The sequence below is a fragment of the Poecilia reticulata genome, linkage group LG15 (assembly GCF_000633615.1).
Source record: "Poecilia reticulata strain Guanapo linkage group LG15, Guppy_female_1.0+MT, whole genome shotgun sequence".
NCBI lineage: Eukaryota > Metazoa > Chordata > Actinopteri > Cyprinodontiformes > Poeciliidae > Poecilia > Poecilia reticulata.
In genome coordinates this window covers 9,824,250-9,845,691 of record NC_024345.1, presented here as the reverse complement: position 1 = coordinate 9,845,691, position 21,442 = coordinate 9,824,250, and the positions used below count along the sequence as shown (strand labels likewise).

The 21,442-nt window shown below is 41.0% G+C and overlaps 2 protein-coding genes across 3 annotated transcripts in view; one reads left to right on the top strand and one right to left on the bottom strand.

The window, feature by feature from the left end:
• Nucleotides 1–2,784: 2,784 nt before the first annotated feature.
• Nucleotides 2,785–8,103, bottom strand: cdt1 (chromatin licensing and DNA replication factor 1). Its single transcript, XM_008429142.2, has 9 exons — nt 7,533–8,103; nt 6,792–7,114; nt 6,337–6,546; nt 5,504–5,649; nt 4,561–4,661; nt 4,289–4,477; nt 4,038–4,196; nt 3,756–3,957; nt 2,785–3,620 (listed from the first exon to the last, which is right to left on the bottom strand). Exons 1-9 carry the CDS (start codon nt 7,980–7,982, stop codon nt 3,457–3,459), a joined length of 1,944 nt encoding a protein of 647 aa, XP_008427364.1. The 5' UTR covers nt 7,983–8,103; the 3' UTR covers nt 2,785–3,456.
• Nucleotides 8,104–11,944: 3,841 nt separating this feature from the next.
• The window catches only part of piezo1 (piezo type mechanosensitive ion channel component 1 (Er blood group)), an 86,057-nt gene continuing 76,559 nt past the window's right edge, over nt 11,945–21,442 (top strand). For both annotated transcript variants that reach the window (XM_017309158.1, XM_008429141.2), the window contains exon 1: nt 11,945–12,564. In XM_017309158.1, the coding sequence (XP_017164647.1) occupies nt 12,501–12,564 (64 nt within the window). In that variant the 5' untranslated portion in view covers nt 11,945–12,500. The remainder of the gene's footprint in view (nt 12,565–21,442) is intronic.

Below are 21,442 nucleotides of genomic sequence, written 5' to 3'. Positions count from 1 at the left end.
GCTGATGTTTTCCACTGTCCTGCCTGTTTAAACAAGATGGCAGCCATCTGCAAAAACCAGAATCCAAAACATACATTTACCAGTGTTTATAAAGTCATGGATTTATAACAGGATGCAGGATGTGAACATTCTGTCAAACGGACAGCAAATGAAAAGCGAAGAGAGTAACCAAAGAGGTTAGAATCAGAGTTTAGTCATGTGAGAATAAAATGCTAAATAAAACAAAAACATGACACATGATAAACAGACATAGAAAATGACAGCCTTGAACAGAGTTCATTTAGAGCCCACGTGTCAAACTCCAGTCCTGGAGGGCCACTGTCCTGCACCACACCTGAATAAAATAATTAGGTCATTAAGACTCTGGAGAACTTATCTACACAAGGAGGGGGTAATTAAGCCGTTTCATTCCAGTGTTTGGTACTTGTGGCATATCTAAAACCCGCAGGACAGTGGCCCTTGAGGACTGGAGTTTGACACCCCTGCTTTAGAGAGTGATGAGGATGGATAGGATCAGGAGTGAAGACACAGCTCAAGTTAAATGTTCTGGAGATAAAGTTATAGAGGCCAGACTGAGACAGTTTGGACCTGTCCACTGGAGAGACAGTGATTATCTGGGTAGAAGGATGCTGAGGTTTGAACTACAGGGCAGGAGGCCAAGAGGAAGACCAACCAGGATATTACTGGATGTGTAGAAGACATGAAGTCAGTTGGTGTGAGGGTGGAGGATTCAGAGGACAGGACTAAATGGAGACAGATGATGCGCCTGTAAATACTGTATGGAATTATAAACTTTTCCAGTTCATTACTATATGAATTGGAATAACTATTCCAATTTAAAGCTACAAATTATGATTCATATTTATGAATGATCTTTAGATCCAAAATCATTCCACTTTGGACCTAAAGATGAGCAATCTAGACTCGGCACACAGTTTCAGTTATTGCAGGTAGAAGAGAAGTTTTAATGGCAGCTTCTCAATGAGTCTCCTGAATCCAACAGGAGGAGCCAACGCTGAAACAAGTACTATATAGTAACACTGTACTTGTTCCAATGTGTACAACGTAGTACACACATTGCAGTAATCATTTATATGATGGTAGTACATTGATTTATATTTATCTACACCAATGATTTGGGGAAGAAAACCTTCATTAATCATAACTAGCTGGAAGACAGAAGAACTCTTTTGTATTCCAGACACTATATTTATGGATTCTAAAGATCCACAAATATCCACTATATTTGTGGATCTTCACCACAAATATAGTGGTGAAGATCCAGATCACTATTTTAAACTTTAAAAGTAAGACATAAAGTGTTTAAATCAATCTGGAAATAGGAGCTTCAGTCTTCCAGTTCAATATCACTGCAGAGTTGATTCATCTAAACAAAGGTACAGTGTTAGAGATGTCTACATGTGAGGTGATAAAAGCTGGAATTGCCCTTTTAAAAAGATAAGGACGGTTCAGCAGAAGCCGAGGTAACAAGGTGTCATTGAGTTCCTCAGAAACTGTTCGTTTAATGGGCAGCTTTGTTTGTTCTTCCATCTTCTGGCAGTTTAGTTCACTGGCTGTGACTGTCTTCTTGACGCATGCAATGCTGCTGTTTCACCTCTATGCACATAATCAAACACTACTGCTACTCTTATCTATAAAGCTTCCAGAATGTATCCTTCAATGCATGAATACTTTCACAAGTGCTGGTATTATTGACCTAGTCCACTTTTTTATTCAATTTTTCTGGAAGAGTAATGCCATATTTGGCAATTGGGTTGGAAATGAAATGATCCATAAAGGAGCAGGAACACTAAAGAATTTATACAAATTACACACCATACACATGAGGAAGTGAGGTGGGGCTCAGGAAGGTTTAACAGATGAAGGACTTTGCGTGTTGGTGTTGCAAAGGTGTTGGTGGTTTGTGAGGCTGTTGAACAGCAACAAATATACCTCCATCTGAGGATGAAATAAGTTAGCAAATCTGCATTATCTAGGTGCCTGTTTATATCAAGATAAACAACTATGGCTTATTCCGCAACAATCAACACAATCACAGAGAAAATTGCAGTTCATCAAACTCCAACCTCAAGGAGGGGAGGCACATGAGACCAAGGTTCAATCCTGGAACCATTTTTATTTAAAAGCTACACAATGTTCTGCTAGCTCAGGTTACAACAGGAAATAAGATTAGTTACCATAGCTACACAGATGATACACAGAAGCTTAGTACAAATCAATGTGTGGATGTGTCATAGCATTCTCCAGCTGAAGGTTAACATTTTCTGACCTAAACAGGAACGATTTAGAGTCAGCACATCGCTTCAGTTATTACAAGCTAGAAACTAATCAGGTCCGAACTCTGGGTGAAATGATGGACTCAGACTTGAACCTCCAGAGCCACATAAAGACAGCTACAAAGTCGGCCTTCCATCACCAGAAGAACATCTCCAGGATTAAAGGACTAATGTCTCAGCGAGATCTAGAGAAACTGATCCATGTGTTTATCTTTAGTCACAACAGTGTCTTCACATTAATGACCTATTGTTGTTGCAGAACCAGAACCTTTTGGTTCTGGTTCTGCTTGTGCATCCCCAGAACCAGAACCTAACATGGAGTAGCAACAATCAGCTTTTATGCACCAAAAATCTGGAACGTCCAGTAAACCGCAAAACAGCTTAAACACCGAGTGTCTTTAAATAAAGGTCAATATCCCTCCTGTTTATAGAGTTGCTTTGGATTAATAACTGGATCATCATGAAGTTTCAAAAACTCTTCCATCTATTTCCTTTAATGTTGGTTTTATTTCATTTTTCTTCATTGTGTAAAACACCTGTAATTGCCCAGTGGCTCAAATGTTTTAATAAACTTACATCAAGCTGTGGGTAATAAACATATGAGGCCAGGTTTTTAACAGAATTATTGAAAGAAATCAACTTTTTAATGCGTTTATTTACTCAAAAGCACCTCAATAGTGATGCTGCTGTGTACAGGTGTTAGCCAATCAGAGAGCAGGAAGCTCAGACTGAAGGGAAGCTAAATGGCTACACCATGAGGTCACAGGAACACACTGGGACCACTGGCTATTTCACACATTTAACTGGAACTTGAGCCTGTACTGTGTAACAAACTGGTAACATGACACTTTACAACACACAGTGTGTGTGAGGATGACAGTAGGCTCAACGGCACTAATGGAAACATGCAGCACACCTGATTTCACTTGATCCTAAGAGACATCAAGTCAGCAAACCAACATTCCTCCTTCAGAGAATTTAAAAAAAACAAAAATCTTTCTCCAACGCAGGAGGTTGGACACCAGAACCAGGCTGCGTTTTCACATCATGAGGTTTAGAAAAAGTGTCGTCTCTCCAACTGAGATCATCTTCATGTTGCAATCTGAGAAACTCTCAAGAAATCAGCAGTTTATATCCGGAGGCAGAATGTTGAGTCTTGTCAGAGTCGCTCCTCCTCTCTGAGTCTGTGGTTGAGTTTGTCCAGAATGACGTTGAGCTCCATCATCTTGTTCAGCTTCAGGTAGAAATCCTTCCTGATGGGATGAATGCTCAGCCAATCAGGAGCCACTTCAGCCAGGAGACGGATGTGCTTCTCCATTGCACCTTTTGATTGGAGACAAAGGACAGTCGGTCAGGTCAGGACAGTAAACTCACTCTGAATGCGTCCCAGTTAGCACCTCACAGTCACTGGTCACTTTAGGACTAACTGACGGAACTAGAACCGGCGCCGGAACCCACCTAGACTCAGAGCTGATCTGTAGCTGGCCACCATTCGGCTGCACGCCACCTCCATGACCAGCGACGCCTTCTTCTCTGCAACAAACACATTCCGTAGGATCCGGGCCAGCTCGCCCAGCCGGGTCAGCATCAGCAGCCGCTCCTCCTGGGCCGGGTTCCGGGTCATGGCCGCCTGGAGCTTCTGCGCCTCTTTGGCGCGGATCTGTAAGAGGAAGACAGGAACCGTAAGAGAGCGGGCCAAAGGAACGGGAGCAGGTCTGGACGGGCCGCCGGGTCACCCACCCTGTCCAGTAGGGACTGGGACACGCCCCTCAGGGAGGATGGCACCGGGTCTGCAGCAGGAACTGGAGGCTGAGCGACTGCTGGGTTCTGGGAACCTACTGGTTTGGTTCCGTCTGCGTCATCTGCGTTCCGGGTCAGAGAGACCAGAGCCTTCTCCATCTGATGGCGAGAGAAGAAGAGTACGTTAAAAGTTAAAAGGTCAACGTTGAACCCAACCAGGTCGTGGTTATCGAGGGCCTCTGGCGGCGCACCTTGGGCATGATGAGGGACCGGGCCTTCTCCAGAACCTCCCGGGCTGTGGACACTTTCTCCGTGTGGGGGGGCGGAGGCAGCAAGCCCACCTGGATGGCGGGGACAGTGTCCACGTTGAAGCGGGGATGCCAGCGGGTCAGCTCGTCTTCCGGGACAGAGACGGGGGGCACCAGTGAGGACAGGAAGGCCTGCGGAGAGTTCAGAGGTCACGACAACCAGTACACCTCTGCTGGACGGTCCTGAACGACAGAGTCCAGAACCAGCAGCTCACCTTGTGATGCTGTTTGACAACAGAGATCAGGTTATGGTGAAAGACGCGTCTTCTCTCCAGGAGATGGGAGGCGGACAGCACAGGTCTAACATCATTCTGGTCTGAGGACAGATGGACAAGGAGACCAGGAGTTAGACCAGCTGCTGGACACATGTAGAGGCTGAAAAATCAACACATTCCACCTTAAAGGGGAAGTGTCATGAGTTTTCAAGCCACATAATGATTTTATTGTGGTCAAATAAACATGTTTCCTTCAGTGGTAATAAAAATTGTGTACAAAGACGACCTAAGAGGAATTTGACTTCATAATTTAACGCCATGAAATTTTACCTCTGTCTCTTTAAAACTCCTGTTCTTTCTGGAATTCTGTCTTGAAGAAGTCATCACAACATGGCTCCACTATTATTAACCCTTTAACCAGGTTTTTACTAGCATTGCACTGATAAGTAGCTCATGTAACAATTTCAGCAGGCAGAAGCTTGGAAACTTCAGCTTAGGGGAGGAGCTCCGGCTCAAAGGCGAGCTAGGTCCACCCAGGTGTTTTGGACAGGTGAATGGTTGCCATGGGGATTAAAGGAGTTCTCAAACATGCATAAAATAAATAAATAAATAATCAAAGCAACACTCAAGGTATGTCTTTGAGCATCACATGATTTGAAGGTCAAAGAAGTCGATTTTACACAACAACGCCCCTTTAAAAAGAAAACGTTAAAAAGAAAACAGAAGAAAATGTTAGAGGGCTCCACACTGTATGGTGTGAATAGTGTGTGTGTGTGTGTGTGAGGCTGCATCTCTGTTGTTCTGGACACGACCGCTGAAGGAAGCTGATGCTACTGGGCTATAGTTCTGACAGAACCGGACTGTAACTGAATCTGTCTGTATTCTGGGTTGGTTCTGGGTGGACAGTGGGAAGCCCTGCAGTGACAGAAGCAGTCGGACCAACCGGAGCTGAGGACGGGCTCCACGGTGAGCTGGTAGCTTCCTCTGCTGACGTTGCTGTTGAACGTTGGGATGTTTTTCTGCTGCCTGAAGGAGAACGCTGCAGGAAACACCGTCTTGATCTGACCAACATGGCTCTCCTCAAACCTCCTGAAAGAACAGCAGCAGTCAGACAACCAGCAGCCAATCAGTGCCCTCACAGCTACATCTAAAAAAAAACAACACTAATATTCTTTTATTTCAGAAACTATGAAAACTTGCTACACACATTTTCAATTATTTGAAACCATTATTTGTTATAATTTGGATTATTATGACTCAAAGATAATGAACCCCCCTCCTCTCCCCCAAAATGCAATGTCTCAGGAAGTTAGATATCAATTTTCAAAAAGCCTTTTAAACGTATAGATGTCATGCAACAGTGAAGTCCTAATGTTATGTAACTGCTAGATTATGCAGAACTGTTTGCAAGTATATACATAGAAAGCTGAGTGGAAGGAAAAAGTGTGGTAGGAATCCTATGGAAAATCTCTGGGATATTGTCTTTTCAGAAAACTGACATTTCTGATTAAAAGATTTTTTTTATTGACATCTAGTAATATTCTAACTTTCTCAGATCACGTTTTGCTTTTTTATTATTACTGAGACAGAATTGTCACAAAAATATAAAACAAATAAGGGCTTGAAATATTTCACTGCATGTGCAATAGATCTAGATGGGTTTTACTTTCTGCTAAAAATATTAAACTTTATAGCGATATTAATTTTTTTTGTACATGACCCATAGTCGGCATGGCGCTGTGCAGCGTGGCGACCCTCTACAGGACCTCCTCCTACCTGTGCATCATGTCCTGCACTCCTTGCTTGATCTTAGCAAAGGTGGCCGTCTCCGAGCGGTTGTACAGCATGGCGACCACCGTGTCCATGCTGCGGAACATCTCTGCCAGGATCTTGTACTGGTAAGGCAGGGACAGGCCAGGGGGCGTGTCTTGGGCCAGGGTGTGGTACCGCTGGTACGCCGGCTGCTCTGCTGTCTGCTCTGCCCCGCTTCAGGAGGGAAGACAGAAAAAAGAACATCGGATGTAGCAACGTGTTCTGGAGCCGGGGCTCATGGTGTTCTCTGCTGCGTTAACTCATGAGCCGGGGCTCATGGTGTTCTCTGCTGCGTTAACTCATGAGCCGGGGCTCATGGTNTCTCTGCTGCGTTAACTCATGAGCCGGGGCTCATGGTGTTCTCTGCTGCGTTAACTCATGAGCCGGGGCTCATGGTGTTCTCTGCTGCGTTAACTTACCCGTCAGGAGCTGGAAGTGGAGCCAGAGCTGGAGGCGGAACCTGGCTCAGCTCGACTTCACCCTCTTCCCTCTCCTCCTTCCTCCTCTGGGCCTTAGCGGCCAGCTCTCTGGCCCTGGCCACAGAGAAGCTGGATGCCCTGGCCCCCGAGGCGAGTACGGCCTTGGTCCCAGATGCAGGTAGGGCCCTGGGCCCTGAGGTAGGGGGGCCCCCGGCTGCATGGCCAGAAGCTGCTGGAGAGGTGGAGGTGGCGATGTCCTCCGCCTGCTGCCTGATCATCTGGAGGCGAGACCTGAGCGCTGTGATGTCATCCTTACAGAAAGCCTGGTGGAGAGGGTGAGGTCCGGTCAAGGTCATATACATCCCTGAATTATTCACACCTGTGGCTGTGATTGTCACGTTTGTTAATGCTCACATTAATAAATAAACATGTTATTAATAAATTATCAAAACACCTAAACGAGCAGAAAGTTCATCAGCAAGAAATATTTGGACAAACCTCCTCGTTTTATTGCGCTCTTTGTGTTTTATCTGTTTTTTTTTTCTGCACCATTTGATTTTGTCTTATTTTCTTATTTTGCTTGAAAGCACTTTGAAAATAAAGTCATCATCATTATCATCATCATCAAGGACTGACCAGGTTTATTTTTGGGTTAAAAACGTTATTAATTTTAATAAGATTAAAATGTTTTGCAATCACACCTAGAATGGATGGAGAACCGGATTATTCTCCCCCGCTTACCTGTGGTGTGTCCTCGGGTAGGACGAGCTTCTTCCTGGCTGTCCTCCTTGTAGTTTTCTCAGTCGTGTTCGCCTCAGCCTCTCTGGCCCTTCCGGCTTGCCGTCTCCTTTTGACCGAGGAGTGCTCAACCGTGTCTGAGAACACTGCAGCTCCGAGGTCGAATTCTGCCTCGGCCGAGCTCCTTTTGGGAGTCCGGGGACTGGCCGGGTCGGTGTCGGGTCTGCTGGAGGCGGACTGCAGGTCATTACTCAGCCCCGCTGCCTCGTCTACAACCCGGACAAACTCCTCACGGACCGGGGAGCAGCAGAGAGTGGACTCTTTGTTTCCATGGTGGAAGCTGCTGGCCGAGAAGCTTCTCACGCTTCCTCTGCCGCTGCGCTGTTTTCCTGGGACCCTCGCCTCTCCTTTCTTCCTCTGACAGAAGAAGTCGGTGACCCTAACCTGAGACATGTTGGTGTCCCCGCTGCAGAACCCACAAACACACCAGCAGCACAGCCGTATATTATAGGCTGCGGAGGAAGGAGAGTGGAATTTTCGCGCGAAATCAGTAAAAGCCACACCCCCATTCTGCCCTCCTCTTGACGCATGCGCACACTGTGCTACTTTACACTCGGTACATATGAGCGTCAGTATGTAACTGACACGGCATGCAAAAATTAATAACTAAACCAGTTAGAATGTCATCAAATTCGAATTTACTTCCAATTAAAAGTACTTCACTAATCTCAAAGAGAAATGCTGCTTTAACTCATACTAATTAAAATTACAAGAGTTATTGTACATAGTGAAAGTTATTGTAGAATTTTAGAGTTTTTTTTATAGAGCTCTCTATGTGACTGGCAAAGAGAAGTCCAATCAGTTACTTCAAAACAGCTGTCGGGCTTCTTCTGCTTCCTGCGACCTTTCTTTTATATTCAGAGCAGAGAAATACAAGATTGTGATCTGATTTTCCTAGGAGGTCTTGGTTTGGAGACATATGAATCCTTGACATCAGCATAAAACAAACCCAAAGTCAAACTGGTGAGACATTGACAGTGTTGAAGAGGATGAGTCATGATTAAAATCACCAGATATCGCCACAAATGCTTTGGGGTATTGTGTCTGTGTGTTGATTTTATTTTTGTATTTTTGAACAATTAACTGAGCATGCTGTTTGATAACCAATTGGAATGTATGTGCAACTGAATTGAGATGATTTTTGTAAAGTGCCTGGTGATGACATTTGTTGTGAATTGGTGCTGTAGAGACAAACTGAACTGAGTTAATTTGAAAATGGTTTTTGTTATCAATCTACAGCAGAACAACACAGGCCCACAGCCTTCTGGGGAAACGCTCCCTGTACATCAGACAAGAAATGGTGTGATGCTCGAATAGTTTCCATCTCCACATCTCCTCTTCGAGGACGAAACAACAAGGAATCAATGAATGAATCTGTTTATCTGCTCGTGTCTCACAACTCTCATTCCATCTGAAATATTATAAAAAACAGCTAAGTTTGGTTCCCGTTAACAGAATATGGCTATTTCAGCAATTGTTCTTGTGATATTTGGGAAATTGTTCACAAATAAATATGAATACATGTATTTTGTTTGACAAAATACCTATAATTTCTACCGGACTCTCAGTATAAATATGCAACATGGCAGAGCAGGTCCAGCAGTATGTGTAGAGCTTTCTTTGTGAAATAACTGGACTATGCCCAGGTGTTTGTATGGAAGCTTTCGATACTGACGTTTTTATTGAAGGGAGTTGAAAGAAAGAGAGGTACTTAATCAACACTGATTGCTTCAACCATTGAAATGAAGACGAATGATTTAGTCATTGTTGTCAACAACAGCAGAAGCCGTCTCAGTCTAGAGCAGGCTCACTCAGTGTGGATGGCCTGATAATCAAACCTAACAACATCATGCCTGTTAAAAGGTTATTCAAGTTCACATTGTTACTATGTAATCCCCCCATAGGCAAAGTAGTTTTAGTGCATTATTAATTACAAATAACTTTATTATCTTAAAGAAAAACTTTATCTTTTCAGTTTGGCTCTGCTTCAGCATTTTAGCATCAGCATCAGTTACATTTTTTTTTATTTCCTTTATTTAACCAGGTAAACCCCGTTGAGATCCAGATCTCATTTTCAAGAGGGACCTGGGCAGAAGTTTAAAATACACAGTAACCTGGTTACAAAATAAAATTAATTAATACATATGCACAAGTGTAAAACAGTAGAAAATCATTTCAAAACAGTGACTCTGTTTGGTAACATCTCGTTGCCTATTTTTAAGAATCGCTCGAAGTAAGTCCAGTGAAATCAATTCTGCACAGCAAATTCAAAAGTGTTAAATGTTTTGCTGTTAGTAGACTTTGCAAAAGCAGAGTTAATTTTACTCTAATAGGGTCACATTCTGTTTATGTAACTCTGGGGTGTATATTATTAGTAGTTAAAATCCAGTGTTAAAACAAAGTGTTTCGTATCAAATCTAGAGGTGTTAAAATAGAATCAATAACTCTTTACTTCTTAACTCTGAACTCCTACAGCAGCTTATAACACTGAAGGAGTTTTTTCACTGACTCCGCCCCAGAATCACAGATCCCCACCAAAGCGAAGCGACAGAAGCCAAGTCATTTCAGGACTATTTACTTTCCACATGTCTGAGTTATTTACTGTGCTTGGTAAGTTTTTTTTTTCTTAGATGGTTTATAACTATTATTTTGAGTTGAGCTCAACCTGTATGACAGACGGCCACACGGCTCGGTGTTAGCATATTTAGCTTAGCATGCCGAATGTTAGCGGAGTATAAGTGTGGAAAAAAATCAAGCCGGTGAACATTCTGTCAAATTATTGGCTAACTTGAACAGATCCGTAATAATCTGAAGTATGTTTTATCATGATGTTGAACGTTTACGCATATTGGTCAGATTATCTTTCTGATCGATTTTTTTTTTTCCTTTGAAAAATGTAAAAGGCTTTTTCATGTTGAGAGCATTATTCCCGCTGTTGTGTCTTTATACGTTTTGCAGCATGTTTTAATCCTTTTATTGCCTTTTTGTATTATAACCAGTCTGGTTGCGGATGAATCGCCAGTCGTCAGCCTAACCTCTCCCTCCCGATCCCTCCATGGATTCTTCGAAGATTCAAGCTCCAAAAATGATTATGTAAGTGTTAATATCTCTGAAAATCTACATTTCTGTAATTGAGGCTTGTTGGTAGAGTTGTAGTAAAAATGTATTCCTTCGTTCCATTTCTCATTGTTATGTTTTTTGTTTGTTATGATCCAGAGACTAATGGATCTGAATATCAGGTTGGTCTGTTATGTAATGTACATCTACCTGTTAAAAGAAAATGTACTCTCTCATATTACATAAACTGCATTGCATTGATACAGGCTTTACTTTCTCCACCTTGTACTTTGAACAATTTCATGCATATGGTATTGAAGAAAAATATGTTAAGCATACTGCATTTTGTATTGCACAGCTGATATGTCAGACCGTTTAATAAGCAATATGTGAATGAAAGTGACATGTGAAACGTGCACATTATTCCACGTTGTAATATGTTTTGTAATTATGGTGCACGTTTTGAAATAAATGCATTTGAGAAAATCATTGCCTCTGTATTGCATGTTTATTTTCCAAATTATTTTTAAAAGTTCAAAACAAAGTACCTATTTAATATTAATTACAAATAACTCTTAAGAAGTTAAAGAAGTACTCTGTGAGAGTTAATATTAAGATCTAACACCGAATTAGTGTTAGTAAGTGTTAAATTATTAACTCCAGCAGATTTGATATTTGACACTTTATAAGAGTTAAGGTACTAACTCTCCAAAAAGAGTTAAATTAACACCCATATAGACACTTTAAAAGTGTTGAAATCAAATCTGACAGAGTTAATCTGGGCCTCCTGGATTTGCTGTGTGACATCTTGATTTCAGACTGGAGCTGATTCCAGGCTGTAGGAGCCATCACACTGGAAGCTTGCTTCCCTTTTTGAGTTCGGAAGCGTGGAACATACAAAAGAAAAATGTTGTTCGTAAAGAATGGGAAATAACAGATCTATCTATGCTGGAGCCAAGCCGAGTAGAGATTTATAAATCAAGATCATCAGGTGATTGTTTCTCCGTACGCTTAAAGGAGGCCATTCAGCTTTTGCATACAACTCACAATGATGTGTGAGACGTCTGTTACCGGTTACAAACCTTAAAGCACAATGATATACAGTATTTAATGATTTGAATGAAATGCATACAGAGTTTGAGAGTCGTCCCAACTGGCTCACATACCCTCTTGTCCATAAGGGGGCGCTGTAAACACACATAACGTGGCTTTTTGACGTCAGGTGTGGCAGACACGTTGTGGAATCAGGACAGATGTTATAGCCCCAAATAATAAAGTGGCACAGCGCAGTGAAGCGCCCCTCCTCCCTCCCGACCCCCCGCGCACACACACACACACACACGCACACACCTCCAGCTGTTACTAACTGACAGACTGGCTGAGTGTGACTGTTTGGTTAAAACAGGGAGGTGACCAGCAGTGGCGGCAGCAGCAGCTCAGTGGAGAATAGCTCCTCTATGAACGCCCCTCAGCTCAGACTCTGTTCTGTGAATCACATTTTCCACTTTGAGCTGAGCTCCTCCAGCCCCGGCCTGACCGACAGGAGCCGCGCTCTCAAACTTTTCTTCCTCCCTCCAAGGCGCAAAAAAAAAAAAAAAAAAAAAAAGCAGCGGATGCGCTGTTGGCACATGGTTTGCGGCTGAAAACGCCCCGAAAAAAAAAAAAAAAAGATCAGGAAAGACGGAAGATCGGCGGACCTTTTACTGAACAATGCTGGAGCTCTTCTCGGTTTCGTGTCTGATGGGACGTTTGGACCAGCTGTCCTGCTGAAACCGTCGGTCCAAATGGAGACAATAGGACGGGTTGTGCCACACTCTGAGCCCTGATCTCAGACACATTCACACACACAGAGACATGGATCTCCAGGTGATCGTCTGGCTGGTCTACAGCGTTCTGCTGCCAGCCGTCCTCCTAACAGGTAGGCACCCGTCCGCTGTCGGCCTGGTTCGGTTCGGCTCAGCTGGCAGGACGTGCTGTGGGGAGCTCAGGGAACTTTTCTCTCCGCGTTGCGCTGAAACCCGTGACGGGGTGGTAACTGTAAGCGCAGCAGCAGCTGCTGCTGCAGAGTGAACTTTTCACACACTGGAACATTTTTCCAGTAAGTCCAGCCAACATGAAGGCAGAGGAGTTGAGCTGATTCCTGCTGCTGCTACTGCGGGGGAACAGTCAGGTTGGAAATAGAAGCTCCGCGCTGTTTGCGGCCAGGCTGCTGCGCTAATTAGAGGGAAAAGTGCGAGGAAAAGGATCCAATCAAGCGTCTTAGGGTTGGACTCCTTATCATTCTGCCGCACATAGGTGCGCACTGGGCTTTTACGCAAACAGTTGAGATAGGCTGACTTTACGCGGACTCCGAACTGAAACTGTCCGCCTGATTGAATTCAGAACCTCCATTAAAATATGAAGAAGGAACCGGGAGTCGGCCATTCTGTCAACTTTGCGAAGCGCTAAAAAAGCGCAGAGCCGGGACGAGGCATGCGCAGAGCCGGGACGAGGCATACGCAAACAAAGCAGCTGATTATCGCCCGGAAAACCATCAGGGGAAACACAAGAAGATTTTATTTCTGTTTTAGGAGACATACTTCAGAAATAACAATGTAAAGCAAAACCTTTCGCCTCCCCTCCCCCAGAAAGCAGTTAGTATTCGGAAAGCCATCAGTAGATGTTTATTGTCAGATTAGGCGTGAAAATGTGAAAAGTTTTAAGACATTTCAATGGTCTCTGCTTTACATCCACTGGGATCAACGGCAGAGCCTTTGGTTGGTGAGAAGTGTGTGTGAACCAGCTGAGACAAACTGATTTTTACGGTGATTGCTTACAATCTTCCATAAGTCTTTGTGTTTTACCATAGTGTCTGACTTCTGCATAATTTCTGTAGGCAGATTTATGGGACACGAGCTTCACATTCTGATCCATAAACAGCCAGAAAACAAAAACCTGAGCAAAAACACTAAGAGAAACCAGGCAGACATTCAACTCACAGTAACAATCCGCATGACTCAGGCCCTGGAAACAATGGATTAGATTTTTTTCTTTTTTTCATTTGGATCTCAAAACGAAAGTAATAATGAACCTGACTGAAGTAAATCAACTTTTATGGGCCTTTTGAAAACCATCCATTATTTCCTTGATTGTTGTCCTGACTTTATAACAGGAAACATGCTGCTGCTCTAAAGGACCTGGATGATTGAACAAGTGTTTTAAGTAAAATAGAAAAAAACAGGAGCCTGAATGCATCATCTGTCCTGTAAGTGAAGCAGACCTTTATTCAGCTGATGAATCAGAAGCTATGAATCATTGTTACTATTACAACTATAAACAGGAGCTTGGCAACAATAATTTGTCAAAGAGTAATGAGAGAAATGCTAATTTTCACCCTCGGCAGGCACGTGCAGGGGGTAGGGGGTGATTGAGCACCTGCCCCTTTTGCTCCTTGCCACCAAGAGCCCTTTTGGTCAAATTTTTTTTTTTTTTGGTATTATTATTTTCTAAGCCCTCTTCTGACACATAACATGTACTAAAATTATTATTATTATTTTTTATTTTATTTTATTTTATTTTTTGTATAACATAATAAGCCCTCCGGTCACCATGTTACCTTTGACTTTTTGCCCGTGACGCATGACGCAGTTGCCTCTCGCGCAGTGAGATAAGGCGGCTAACTGGAGCTCAACGTAGCGAACGTTCCAGATTACAGAACAGTTTTTAGTGAATAAAAGCGAAAACCTTTTGGTGAATAAAGTGGAGTAGACTTGCTACTTGTCAGATGACGGAAAACGTTGAACGTATCGTTTCTGCTTCAGCACTGAGTAGCGGTTTAAGCAGAGAGGTAATGAAATACACTGACAGGCCTCTGCGTCTGCCTTTCTCTGAAGAACTACTGAGCGGGAGAAGACAGCCAGGTGAGGAAAAACTCTTCTTATCTATCGATTCAGTATTTTTATCATGTAGACATTAGGCTGTTGTTGTTGTGCTATTAGCTAGCTGCTAGCTAACGACATTGCTAGCAAAGCAAGATAACTAAAAGCTTCTTCCCTGTGTACGAGGCACAAAACCCCGTCCAAAACCGATCATCTCCATAATGAATATGTCTTCTAATTTCCTTTGCTGCATAATGTACATTGCATTTATTCTAGCGTTAGGTAAATGTATCTTGAAGGAGAATAGCACTTGAATAAAAGTCCAACAAAGATATTCATTTAGAATTAAAAATAACTCACCCTGAATTACCATGATAGATATAATGTATGTAATAAAAGTGTGCCATTAATGAAGGGGAAAAAACTCAACCCAGACTTTAAGTTTAGGGTCTGGTTCGCAGAGTAGGCAGTTACATTTTTCCCCCAATTATTCAATGGAGAGAAAAAAAACTAACCTCAGTTAAGTAAAATAAAATTGTAATCAAAACTTTTGGAATTGTAATGATTTCTTTTTTAAAAACAAATCGTTTTGTTTAAAAAACTTTTTAAAAAATTAAATAACAAATTTTTGTCTTGTGAAATTAAAAAGTTATTTGCCAAACATAAACTTTTATTTGCACACATCAGAAATCTTTTGCCCACGACGTCATGTGAGAATCACAAGCAAAACTTTGAGTCAAACAAAAACTTAGAATATTAAGAAAAGATTTCTGACATGCGCAAATAAGTTTGTTTTGCAAAAAAAATTCATTTCATGAGACAAAAATGTGTGATTTAAATGTTTAAAAAGTTTTTATAAGCAAAACACAGTAGGCTTTTCTCATGGTGACATGCATTAACAATTAAATTTTTGCTTTTGTTTTTTTCTTTTTTCTGCAGTTCAACGTTAAAGCAGCTGAATGGACCATCTTCATCACCACTGCAGCAAATGGGCAGCTCTTTTTTTATAGATTACAGTACAGTAAAATGTTGCATTGTGCCCTTGTTTATATTTTTAATAGTGTAATTCTGTAAAGACAAAATATGTATGGTGGTCTAGCTCTGATTTACATATCTTGTTAAATTGCAGGTTTGAATATTGCAATAATTTTCTATAACAAAAATGACCTGCAGAAAGAAATTACTAATAAAATATCTTACATATGCATAGTTGTACGGTCTGTACAGAGATTTCCCTTAGCTTTGATTGAATATCTCACAATTTTGTAATTTATCATTGTTTATTAAACTCTGAAAGCTGTGTGGCTTTGTTAATATTCTGTCCTAAAATGCGGTTAGATGTGCCCCTTTTTTTTTGTTTTGATCACCTGCCCCTTTAGTGATCTCTGCACGGCCCTGACCCTCGGATACCGATTTACTAAGGAGCTAAAATCTTTTATTTATTTTTTAAAATTTTTTAAATTTTCCACTTTGAAAATACAGTCATTTACCAGTCTGAACCAGCTTCTGTTATAATTACAGTTAAAGTAACATTAAAAGCCCATTTTGGGGCTAAAACTAATCCAAGTTGGAGAAATAAAAACCAAAAATGAAAAGTTGATTCTAAAGTAATTTTAATTGAAATTTTCTCTTTGAACAACTGTAGATTAGCTGATTGTTGCTCATCAGTAGGGTGGCCCAGTTTCTGCCTGACTGGAATGTTGGTGTTTTATGAAAGCAAACTAAAATGATTATCAAGAACACTTGTCAGTCTGGCTGGTCGATCCTGTACAGAGCTTAGATAAGAACGTTTTATTTCTGTCTCAGATATGTTAAAAATATCTTCACGTTTATCTTTATTCTGTCGGATGTTTACGTCTAAAGTAAAAACAAGTGCAGAGAATTTTTCCTTGCATTCTTATTCTTACAACATTATTATCCCAGTAAAAAGAGGTGGGCTTTGGTTGGTCTTGGCTTATGGTTTTTAAAATGATAGTGTGGTCTGTTTAAGGGAACCTGTAAGCCTGGACGTGTGTGTCTGTTTGTGTGTGTGTGTGTGGGTATGCGTGTGTGTGTGTGTGTGTGGGGGTGTGTGTGTGTGCGTGTGTGTGGGKGTGTGTGTGTGTGTGTGTGTGTGTGAGAGAGAGAGAGAGAGAGGCTGTAGATGAAACAACAACATACATATCAACAAACAACAGAGCTGAATTCAATCTAGCTCTAATTTTGACATAAGGCAGATTTACACTGCAAAAACACAAAATCTTACCAAGTAATTTTGGCCTAATTTCTAGAGCAAATATATTAGCACACTTTAAATAAGAGAAAACTAACTTACAAGTAATTTTTTTAGCAAGATACAGAAGCTTGTTTTAAGTAAATAATTCCTTAATATTGATGAAAAACTGCTAGTTCCATTGCCAGATTATTTAACTTAATACAAGATTTTTTTTTTTCCATAGGTTTATCTGCCAATAGAACAAGAACTTTTTCATCATCTTGCCGATTGCATTAGCATGGATGCTGTTAGGCGAGTTGCTGAGTTTTTTATTGTAGTTGGAAGGGCCCCAAATCAAATTCTGCTTAGGGCCTCAAATAGCCTTGGAGCGGTTCTGTTCAAAGGTAACCGTGGTACCTGACACCTGACCCGCGTGTTTCTGGGAGTCCAGAGGACTGCCAGCTATGAGTGATGAAATTACAGTGAGGAATGGCAACCAGGAGTACTAAACTAACCCCAAAGACGTGAAGCTGATCCTCAGCTCTCTCTCTCTCTCTCTCTCNCTCTCTCTCTCTCTCTCTCTCTCTCTCTCTCTCTCTCTCTCTCTCTCTCTCTCTCTCTCTCTCTCTCTCTCTCTCTCTCTCTCTCTCTCTCTCAGGGTGTTTACCATAAAAACAAAGTCAGACTTAACATTATAGAGCTTTCTCATATGACCCTGGTGCTGAGCAGAAGACTTTAAAGGGTCAATTAAACTTTTTGCGTCACATTGTGGGCCACAAATTTATAGGAGGGTTGTTGAAGGTTTGGGAAAAAAAATTAACTGATAAAAGAAGTTGGGCACCCAGAACAGAGAAACTAATGTGGTTTCCAGACGAATCAGGAGGCGGTAAATAATTGGCTGTCAGATTTACAGGGAACCAGATACACAAAAATATTGCAAATGTATTTGCACCCCCTGACAATTTTTGTTTCGTCACATTATAACCACAAACTTTTAGATTTTTTTTCTTTTTTCTTTTTTTCTTACAAATGAAATCATAAAAAATGTGGAGTCCATTATTATTCACCCAATAAAAGTTTTAGATGCAGTTTTTTTTCCTCCAACACCTGTGAACATCAGTTTTCAAGTCTTGCCACAGATTATTTATTAAATTTAAGACTTTATTAAATTTGGACTTTGACTAGACCATTTGAAAACATGAATATGCTTTAACTCAGGTGTCTGATTTTATGCGGCCCCTCTAACCGCGCAGGTGGCTGATGCTGACAGATTTTTATTTACAGATCAAGGTACAATTATTATTGGAATAACTTTCTTACAAGGAAAAATGTACAATTAGTGTTTTTGCAATCAAACTTCTATAATAAGTAGAATGACATCTAGTGAGAGAATTTGACCAAAATGCCGACTTTACTGCTCTCGATTCAGCTTTTAATTAGTTTATTAATCTTGGCTAAATATTAGCAAGCGCTTTGAAAGAAAGTGATCCAAATCATTGGAGATTAACTTATCCGAAATGAATAGCTGTACCGGCCTCGGTATTAAAAAAAATTGTAGCGATAATGTGCCCATAATGGTTATTCAGTCCTATTCAGTCTAATTCTATGCTTTGTGCTTGTGGCAACATCATGCTGTATTATTTGTTTTACATTGCATTTAGAATAGCTAACTGCATTTTATGAACCATTTGAAAAAAACGTTTGTTGTAATTTATTGTTGCATGTTTGACCAAGTTAGTCAACCTATTGAGTCTGTCAGTTTTAGTTTCTGTATTATTTTTGTTACATTGGCTGTTCTACTCATAATAGCGCTGACTGAACAAATTAAAGTTATTTTTACATGTTTGACCAAGCTTCTGAAGCTAATGATGTATTTAAGTGAGAAGCACTGGTGCAGAGTTATCAAATAAATGTAATTCAGTACATTTATGTATTCTTAAAAAAAAACAGTTCAGCTGTTTTTCTGTATCGGATCGTATTGGATATCAGTATCACTTTGCATTTTAACACAGGGAACACTCAAAAGGACCTTTTTCACATGTTCCCTGCTTACTTGGTTCAAACATAACAAATTTAATCTCAGTTTCTTCTAACTTTTCTTTTCACATTTCCTCCATAAATGGCGGCTTTGTGCAGAGCACAGCTAGCAGCTGTTATGTCAGTGAGGACCTGTAGATTATCAGACAGGTCCAAGTTGGAGAAATAAAAACTTGGACCGTTAGCAGCACGTGGAGGAGGAAACCTAAACACATGAGGAGGACTCCGACATTCACCAGGAGGGACAATATTAAGAACGGATTGTTATATTATGTGCCAAGAACTTCACATCCCTGTGACATCTGTGTCTGGTCTTTGTACTCAGACGTCTGGCTCTCTGCGGCGTGTCTGCATGATGAACAGCTTCACTTTCTCCTCAGTTGGCTCCCAGTGACACCAGAGCAGAGGCTGCTGTACAGGCCTGTCACACTAACACATTTTGCTGGATGGTAAATTGTCCCAGAACTTATTTTACTAAATGGTAATTGTTATTTTGAGAACATACTCGACTAACATAGTGATAATAATATAAATAATAATATTAATGTCTTATTAATGCAACTAAACACACTCAAAAATTAAAAACATGTACCTTTCTAAAGAATATCTATCAGTCGAACTGGAAACATTTCAAATATCCTAAATAAATAAAACAAATGAAACGATAATGTTTAAAACAGATTCATGAAGCACCAGGGGCCAAAATTGCATTTCAAAAAATAATAATCATTCAGCGTAAGACAGGGAAAAGAGGCTAAAGTGGCAGGTAGGGCAAAGTTGACTTTGCAATGCTTCTCAAAATGGTGGCTTTTCAGTGAATTTAAAGGAGAGCGTCGCATTATTAAGTACTGTTGTCTTAATGAAAACTTTGCATTTGTTTTAATTTATCATGCAATGAATTGATTTATTGCTCATTGTGACACGGTCACTGCTATAATTCTCTAAGTTGGAAACTTTGATGGATGGGACTTGCATTGTTTCAGGGTCATCAGTGAATATTGGCTCTGCTTTATGATAAATTACTAGAGATACACCGATCCAATATTAACATCTGTATCAGTCCTGACATTGAACATTTTATATTTGGTATCCTGACAATGTACCCAATCCACAACGGCAGATCTATTCAGTATAATTTCATGCTTTGTGTTCTGAGTGACTTTGCATTTTATTTTATTTGTTTTACATTATATTTAGAATTTTTAATTGCACTTTCTGAACCGTTTGAAATAAAGTTTGTTGCAGTTTATTATTACATGTTTGACCGAGGCAGTCAGTCTATCACTTTGTCATTTTGCTTCTTTATTATTTATTTTTTATTGGCTGTTATACTTCTTATTGCAATGACTCTGTTTGTTAGATGTTTGACCAAACTGGTGAAGCCATTAGTGCATTTAAATGTGCTGTTCTGGTGCAGAGTTTTCAAATGAATTTGTAATTCAGTACTTTTCTGTTTTCTTTTCTTTTTTCTTTAAAAAAGAAACTTTTTAAGTTAATTCAGATGTTTTTCTGTATTGGATCATATCGGCCGACACTAAACCTCAGATATCGGTATTGGAAGTTATTTATAAAAGTGCATAAATATAAATAACTATAGTGTAAATATGTCATGTAAGAAAATTTCAGTGGGAGAAGCTGTTGTTACATCAATAACATCCTCCTGGTATCGTCCCTTAAGGCCAAGGCTACAGGTGCTCCATGTCCGGTCATGTTGCAACCTGTCTGTCCAACATGAAGTGTGGGATCCAGCTGGATCACCAGCTCTGACTCAGCCTGATCCATCAGATCTTGAGGCTTTGTTACACCAGCTGACGACTTTTTTTCTAGGCGATGAACACAATGACATCATGACTCAGTTTTGCAGGCCCGAGGTGCGACACACCCTGAGCTTCTGCTGTCACCTATGTTTTCTGACTGATATATGGTTGGAGATTTTTCATCCTCAATGAGTGGATCACTCTGTGTGGAAATATGACAGTTTATCTGAAGCCGAACAAAGTCGTCCACTCTGTCTGCGAAGGACTGCATCACTATTGAAATTCTTTCCTTTCACTGCTTTTCATTCGACAGAGGGGAAATGGCAGGCCTCCCTGTTCATCTCCATCCTCACTGAATGCCGGTGTTTCATGTGGTTTCAGAGAATTGGCACACCCAGGCCCAACACGGGAGAAGTTATGGAAAATGTTGAGCCTTTCTCTTCGCTTCCTGTGAATGTGACATAGCGTGCAGTTCCTCTCAGCATGAAGCCTCTTTTTTTCTTATCAATGCCAACATGTTTTCTCAGTTGTTCATGGAATAAAAAAAAAATCTCTCAGGAATAAAAGCGTTCCAGTAAACTCCTCTGTGTAACAATAAATGTCACTCAGTGATGATCTGAACCTTTAGACCGGAGCAGAAGAAAATTCTGCCTGAATGAGGAAGATTTGACTCCCCTTTAATGTGATTGGTTCCTTCTTTTCCTGTTTGTGTTGAATTGCTGGGGCTACAGTAACTGGAGGCTTGTAGAACTCACACACACACACACGCACGCACCCCCCCCCCCAACACTTTAGGAACATGTGTCTGTTGTAGGTAGAAAAAAAGTAGGGACAGGGATATTGTTGTTTGGCTGCATGTTTCCAGGCTGTTTGTTTGAACTGGTGGTCATATTGTTCCACTGAGTCAGAGGAAACAAAGGTTCAACGATGTCATCATACACACAGTTTCTG